We start from the raw sequence: 7,835 nt of genomic DNA, 5'->3' as shown, positions 1-7,835 counted from the left end.
CATCACAGTACACGCCCAATCTGCTCCTCTCCATCAGAGCACATGCCCAATCTGCTCCTCTTCATCACAGTACACCCCAATCTGCCCTCCCCTCCATCACAGTACACGCCCAATCTGCTCCTCTTCATCAGAGCGCACGCCCAATCTGCTCCTCTTCATCACGGTACACGCCCAATCTGCTCCTCTTCATCACAGCACACGCCCAATCTGCTCCTCTTCATCACAGTACACGCCCATTTTGAGGATTTGAGCCCCCTCCCACACGCGTCTCTCGCAAGCCCTTGCTCTAGGGTCGGGCAACTGGGGATCACCCGACCCCTTGGGCAGCCCTCACAAGGAGGCCAGCGAGCCCAGCAGCAGGAGTGTGGTGGGCAGGGAGTGAATGCATCACCCTCAGCGCAGTGTGCTGGTCTCTAAGCCTTTGAGTGGGCCTGCAGCCGAGGGTGCATGCCATGCGGCTTCTCAGAAGGGCTGCGCTGCGGGAGCCAGCACTGTGCGCACCCCACCCATGCTATTGCATCCATCAGCACCTGCGCGTCTCTCCCGTGGCTCCTTTTAGCCACGCATCCGCAGCAGCTGGCAGAAGAAGACTCGGACGTGGCTCGCTCTCTCGCACGCGTCTGCCTCCCCTAGCGGATGCACAGCACCTGTGTGTGTTTCGGTTCAAGGGTTGGGGGGTGGGGGCACATGGTGCTGGACCCCCTCCAGCAAGAGTGCTGATCTCTGCAGTAGTTGCTGTGTGCCGTGGACACTGAACACAAACACACGTCCGTACCTAAAGCAGAGAGTACCTAAACCCTATGAAACATGAATCTGGAGATGCCAGGCAGTTGCTCTGGACACACCCACACACAGCCCTCTGAGGGTGGGTTTCCCTCCATCTCCCTCCCGTCCCCGGGGACTCTGTGCGCTTCCACGGACACCACCTGGATGGTCTCAGGGGGCTCAGACCACGCTCCTTTCCAATGGGGTTCGTTTGGGGACCAGAAAGAAGTCTGGGAGGGCAAGATCAAGGTTAGGGGGCCCTGGAAGATAGTCTCCCCACACCTGGGACAGCCCCCGCTGCCCTCGGTGAATGAGCCAGGTGCCTGGTTGTGATGGAAAACATTCCTCCACGGCCTGCCCGCCCTTCTGCCCCCCAGGGCAGATTCCGTTTTCTTCGACTTTCCCCAGGAGGTCCCCTCGATTGTTCTGAGTCTCTTGAGAATATCTGTTAGGGTGACCCCTTAGGAAACCCTCCCCTAACAGTCGCCACCATCACCTTCAGAACTGACCTGGTATTGATCTCGCCCTACAGGGCCCCTTAGAACCCACTGTTCTGATCGGGCCTCCTTTGGGGGGAGACTGAGGCACTTGTGAGTGCGAGAGCCTGTCTGCACCCCCACGGAGCGCAGAGACCAGCTCAGCACGCTTTTGTTTGGAATAAGCCAACCTGGGGCCCTTGTAGCAATGTTTTGTCTAAAAAGAGCTGGCCAGGTACACCCCGTGGGCAGGTAGCAAGTATCTGCTGCACAAATAAAGGGCCTGAGATAGGACTTGAAATTCCCTGCACACACGGGCGTCTGACTGTGGCCCTGTTCGACTTCGTGCATGGTAGTCATGACGTGTGAAGGGAAGTGGAGGCGGTGTCTCGTCCTCACAAGAGGTAGGGGCGGGTGACCCAGGCAGGAAACGTCACCTTAGAACATCGTCATGTTCAGAGCGTGACCAGAGTTCACGGACATGCCTGGCTTTCCACATAGCAGACTCGTTTCATTGGTTGGCAAGGGTGAGCCGAAGCTTGATGTGTAAGCTGTTCTGACTCCGACCAAGCCGTGGGGCAAAGCCTATTGAATGACCGTGGGAGATCAGGGAAGCCGAGTTTCTGCGATTATGTTTCCAACATCAAACCTGCAGCTGAGGGCATTGTTTCTGTTCACGTCATTGTCCAAAGCGGTCGAACTGACGTGGACGCGACGCTGGAGAAAGCACAGGTGGTGGTCAGGGGCCATCAAGTGGACCCCGACCCGTCGTGACCCCATGCACAACAGAGCGAAACACTGCCCGGTCCCCTGCCAGCCTCACCATTTTTTTTAGGCGTAAGCACATGGCTGCAGCCAGTGTCCGTCTGTCTTGTCGAGGGCCCGCCCCTTCATCACTGCCAAGCAGGAGGTCCTTCTCTGGAGGCTGGCTCTCACCCGATACCACGTCCCAAGTTTGTAGCTGGTCATTCCGTGAAGACCCTCTGTTAATGGGGCATCTGAAATCCTGGAAGGTGGGGTTGGCTTGGGGTGGATAGGGGGCCCCCCTATGCCCCTTTGAAGGACGTCCCCAGGCCTGTGACAGTCCACTTGCCTCGCCGTTGCTCGTGGCCCGGGTGGGTGATTGGGTTCTGGGCTCTGTCTGTCCCACAGGCAAGCATGCAGAAGACATATTCGGCGAGCTGTTTAGCGAGGCCAACAGCTTCTACGTCCGAGCCAACTCCCTTCAGGACAGGATCGACCGCCTGGCCGTCAAAGTGACCCAGCTGGACTCGACCGTGGAAGAAGGTAGGTCGTGGTGCAAAGCCATTGGGCTAGCCGGATGCGGTGTGGACAAGCCCCTGGCCCTTATCAGCTCCCGGTCACTGCTTTCTTCCTGAGGCAGGATGCTGCTGTTTTCACGAAGAACAGAGGCAAGGCCCCAACCATGGGGTCAGTTGACGATTCAAACGGTTCCTCTCTTCGAAAGAACTACCAGTTCAGGATTTGTTTGAAAGGATCCTTCTAATGCCTTCAGTGCCCAGAGCCCCCCAAAAGGCCACTGGCGATTCTTACAAACATGATTTTTCATCTAAAACTCTCAGAATCTCTTCCCAGGTATGGTCCAAGTGTCAGGGAGGCTTGACCCCCTAGAGGCCACTGAGTGAGTCTTTGCCCTCACTGCCATCGAGTCAATCCCAACTCAGAGTGACCCTGCAGAACAGGGTAGAACTGCCCCCTCCTGGGGGGCTGGGGGCGGTTCCCAGGCTGCAACTCTTTATGGTTTCGAACTGCCGACCTTGCGGTTGGCAGCCCAACCTGTAACCCACTCTGCCACCAGGGCTCCCTTTGCTGTGGCATCTGCCCTGGAGAACATCTCGATGCTTCAGTGGATGGATAAGTTTTATTAATCATTTTATTAAGCTTGGCAGAAGCAGCATTTTCTGGAAGCCTCAAGGCTCTATGGCTTTTAAATCATGTTCATATGGGGGTAAGGGAGCCCAGGTGGCACTGGCCGAGAGCTTGCTTGGCTGCCTACCTGAAAGTCAGCAGTTCAAACCCACCAGCCATTCAAAGGACGAGAGATGAGGCTGTCTGCTCCTGTCAAGATCAACAGCCGCAGAACCCCCCACGAGCAGTGCCACTCAGCCCCACGGGGTCCCGCCGAGCCACTCGCTTGACGGCAGTGGGTTTTTTGGTTTTAGTGCAAACATTGTGTTAATGAGCAGTCATTTTACCGTCCTACTTGGAAGTAGTAGCCATTTATTAAGGAAAGTTAAAAAGGGAGTCTACTTTAAAAACATGGACATCAGTGCCTACTGAATGAGAGTCTGAGATTAAACCCCCAAAAAAGAAGTGAGATGCACCCCTTCACGTTTACTTGAAGAATAGTCTGGCTGTGAATTGTTTTTACATTTATATACTGGAAATCTCTCTGTCTCTGTCTGTGTGTGTGTGTGTGTGTGTGTCTCTCTCTCTCTCTTGGCTGAAAAAGCCCCCTTATCTGGTTTCCCGCTCCACTTACGTGGCTGCCTTGGGGGAGTGAATGAACTCCGATGCGTTCAACAGTAGTTGTGTGTGGACCCCAGCCCCCTTTTACTGTAGAGAGAGATGGTCACTTATCCCGTCTCTCTTCAAAGGGCGAAATCAAACTGGGGACTGAGAAATGCAGGACATGAGGGTGTGTGCAGCCCACACAGTGAGCCTTCTCCTCGCTGCCTCTCCCAACAGCATGCCCAAGCTGAAGACACAGGTTCTTTACACGCACGCACGCACGCACGCCCACGTGCGCACACACACAGAATTGAAACAACCTGCTCTGCTCAGATAGACAAGTTTCATGCTTCACGTGAATCAACCTGCCCTTCAAATTGGTTCCACAAGGACTTTTTAGTACATCTTACATTTGGCCAGGGTAGGGTGGAGGGTGGGGATGGCTCTCACACATGGCGAGCCTGTGGGACGGAGTCTCTGGGGACGTTTTGCCTGCAGGGGACATGGTGCCTCTTAAACCCTCACATGTGTCTCCCACTAAGAACCCTGCCCTGCTACAGTCCTTGGCTTGGGTGGTGTGGGAGAGAAGGCACTTGGCTCGAAGTTAGGGAGCCCATTGGGGCCTGTCCCTCCCGCCCTCCCCCATGGGTCTGGAAAGCCCCGTACATCGCTGGCGCCGAGCTTCAGCAGTCACTCGGCTGGCTGTCCCCATGTCGCAGAATTCCCAGGGTTCGTCAGGGTGAGGTGTGGAATGCCCAGCCCCAGCCCCAGCTGAGACCAGACTCCCCGCGTGGCTTTGTCACTGAGATCATGCCACTGAATTTCTGCAACTAGAGGAGTGTGGCAGCACCCTGCCGTGGGCCCTTCACGTGGGTGTCAGAAAACCCTGGTGCTTCCCAAGAACCTGTCTCACAGTCACTACGTGTGTCCCCTGTCACCAGATCCTGCCTATCTTGTTCATCTGCACATGCCGGGCCTGGGCTCACTCGCAGTTCTCCCCAAAGCCTCCCTTTCCTCTGTCTTGGGGGCTGGTGGGGGTCTGAGTATATTTTTCTAGCGAGCCCCGATGGCGTACTGGGTTAGGTCTTGAACTGCTAACTGCAAGGTCAGCAGTTCGAAACCTCCAGCCATTTCATGGGAGAAGGATGAGGCTTTCTGTTTCCATAAAGAGACACTGTGTGAGAAACCCACAAGGCAGTTCCACCCTGTCCTGTCAGTTGCCCTGCTGGACAGCAGCGAGTTGTAGTGTATTTTCAGCCCCAGTATTTCCCGTGACGAATCATTAAAGGGAACTGAACTGTTTGAAAGACTTCCTTCTGAGACCCCAGAATCCGTGTGTTTCCCTGACTGCACTCTGAAGGGTTTCTGAGAAGTCTGGCTTCAATAAAGGGTGGAGATCAATGAAATACTCCAGACTTGGGCTTGGTCCTCTGGAGAGAACGGCAAGGCACGTGCTCACGTGCTCACGCAGCAGGGTCTGAACGGACCCTAAACGCCGAGTTTGGGTAACGAGTCCAACTGTCCTCACTTCTCTGAGGGCTAAGGGATTCCCCATGCGAGGTGGCAGGGGCTTCCAGCAGCTGCATTTTCCCCCATGGTCTCGGGAAGCCCCCTCACCACACTGCCTGGGGGCGGGGCTTGTCTCCCAACAGTGTCCCTGCAGGACATCAACATGAAGAAAGCCTTCAAGAGCTCCACTGTCCAGGACCAGCAGGTGGTGTCCAAGAGCAGTGTGCCCAACCCGGTGGCCGACATCTACAACCAGAGCGACCCGCCACCCCCGCTCAACAGCCTGACGCCATACAGGTACCCAGGGGTCACACCGTCTTCACAAGGGCTACGATCCACACGGTCGGCAGTTTGAAACCAACAGCAGCTCCAAGGGAGAAAGACTGGGCTTTCTACTGCTGTCAACAATTACAGTCTCACAAATCCATGGAGGAGGGGGCGGGAGCGGAGTGGGGGTGGGGGTGGCAGTATGGTGTCACTATGAGTCAGCATTGACCTGATGGAGGAGAGGTTCGCTTGGGTTTTTTTTTTCACTGTCTTTACGAAGGACCCTGGCAGTACTGTGTGAGGCGTTGAACCCTAAGCCATGGGGTCGGCGGTTCAAACCACCAGCAGCTCCTGGGGAGGAAGATGAGGCTGTCTGCCCCCTTAAGGGCTCCCAGCAGTCTTGTGGGGAGCACAGTCAGAATCCTGTGACCGCAGTGGGCTGCTGGTTTTCGGGCTGCCTTTCCAAGTGGTTTCCAGCCGAGTGTCCAGTGTCTGTAGGAGGACGGGATTGGTCGGCGGCACCGCATGCAGAGACTTTGAGAACTGAGGGCATTCCTCGTCTCCCTCAGAGAAGGAGCACTCGCGCTTTCTTATTAAAGGATGTTGTCGATTCCTCTTCATCTCTGAAAGAGCCCCTGGTGGTGTGGGACAGGAGGTTAAGCATTCGGCTGCTGACCTCAGGGTCCGAGGTTCCAACCCACCCGCTGCTCCACAGGAGAAAGACAAATTTGTCTAAGGAACCGAGGGGCAGCCTGCTTGGGGTGGTAGTGTCAGGGGGAGCTGGAATCACCCCCATCGCAGTGGGTGTTAGGTGTTTCAACACTGTGTGGCAGCACTGGTGGGAGGGGTTAGCGTCCACCCTTGGAAAGCAGGGCCATCTCCATTATGTGAATCAGTAGGGCATATACATCACTTCAGGGTGATGCTCAGTGGGTTACACATTGGACTGCTGAACCACAAGGTCAGCGGTTCAAAACCACCAGCCCAGCTGTGGGAGATAGTCCAGGCTCTCTCCTCCCATAGAGTCCCAGCCTCAGAAACCCACAGGGGCAGTTCTGCCCTGTCCTGTGGGGTCGTGGTGACTCTGCCTGGACCCCTTGGCCGTGAACATGGATGAGAATGAGGGTCCTTAAGGTGGCCCAGGTGCCGGGGGCATCTGCCCTGGAGTCACCGCATCTCCTGCTGGGAAAGTTTTGTGCACAGGCAGCCGGCTGGTTTCTGACCTGCCTTGTTGCTGGCAGAGATGACAAGAAGGATGGGCTCAAGTTCTACACGGACCCCTCCTACTTCTTTGACCTGTGGAAGGAGAAGATGCTGCAGGACACGGAGGACAAGCGCAAGGAGAAGAGGCGACAGAAGGTGAGCCGGGCGGTAAGCGGGGGCACCGCAGGGGGAAGCAGCACTGCCAATGGGGTGCCGCCTGCCAGGGTCCCTGCAGTGCTGCGTGGCTAAGGAGGTAGGGCGAGTGTGTTTGCTGAGAAGGCCCTGGCTGCTCTCCGGTGCATAACACCTTAGTCCGCCAACACTGCCTGCTTCCAGCTCTGAAAACCAAGTCGGCTTCCCTTCTGCTGTGGTCTGAGGTGTGCCCACCATTCCCGCCTGCCTGGTCATGTCCCTGGCCCCGCTGTCTGCGCTTCTTTGTTTCAGCGTTCCTCCTGGTGGGTGGCCACTTGGCCAGACTAAGGTCCTGGTGGGAGGAACAGCGCTGTGACGGGTCAGGGGACAGTGTTGTGAGGGGCAGGTCATAGAACAGTGTTGTCAGGGACAGGTCAGAGGACAATAATGAGGGATGTAAGGTAGATTTGGCTACGGAAAGAAAGAAAACAAAGGTAGAGAACCGTTTTAAAGGTTTATTTCTGAGCTCCTGGGCGAGGTTCATGGGTCCCCAGTTGGGGGCCCATGAAGTCACACTCTCCAGGCCAGAGGTGAACGTGGGTCTGGGGGGAGGGAGCAGCTGGGGGATTTTCCATTGGGGTTTGGCTGTCTGCAAGGCCGGGATGAAGCTACAATGTTATGTGCAATGGTCAGCCTCCTGTATCTGGGCCTGGAAGGTCACTGAAGGGGAGGGGGAGGCTGGCCTCTAGCAGTGTCCTTGAAGTGTTTTCACCAGTCCCAGGTATCTTTACACTCACCTGCCCTGACAACTCCCGATTCTGTCCAACATTCCGGTCTTTTGGTGATAAGGGGTGTCGAATGCCACGTTCATGCTGAGCTGGGCCAGAGCCCAGGCCTTGTGCACCACGTGGTCACCACTGCAGGCCATGGGCACAGGTTCCTGACTGAGGCCCGGGCCCCAAGCAGCCACGCATAACCCAGCAGAGGTCAGACAGAGTGCGGGGGGGTGGG

The 7,835-nt window shown here is 56.2% G+C and overlaps 1 protein-coding gene across 2 annotated transcripts in view; it reads left to right on the top strand.

Moving 5' to 3' along the window:
* WASF3 (WASP family member 3) overlaps positions 1-7,835 on the top strand; it is a 37,127-nt gene that overhangs the window by 17,345 nt on the left and 11,947 nt on the right. For both annotated transcript variants that reach the window (XM_013007918.2, XM_004715404.2), the window contains exons 3-5: positions 2,394-2,528; positions 5,366-5,519; positions 6,731-6,848. In XM_013007918.2, the coding sequence (XP_012863372.1) occupies positions 2,394-2,528; positions 5,366-5,519; positions 6,731-6,848 (407 nt within the window). The remainder of the gene's footprint in view (positions 1-2,393; positions 2,529-5,365; positions 5,520-6,730; positions 6,849-7,835) is intronic.

Source organism: Echinops telfairi, unplaced genomic scaffold, assembly GCF_000313985.2.
Source record: "Echinops telfairi isolate 266 unplaced genomic scaffold, ASM31398v2 ScPeMD7_2565;HRSCAF=3150, whole genome shotgun sequence".
In the NCBI taxonomy this organism is placed as follows: Eukaryota; Metazoa; Chordata; class Mammalia; order Afrosoricida; family Tenrecidae; genus Echinops; species Echinops telfairi.
This window is presented reverse-complemented; position numbering and strand designations above follow the sequence as displayed.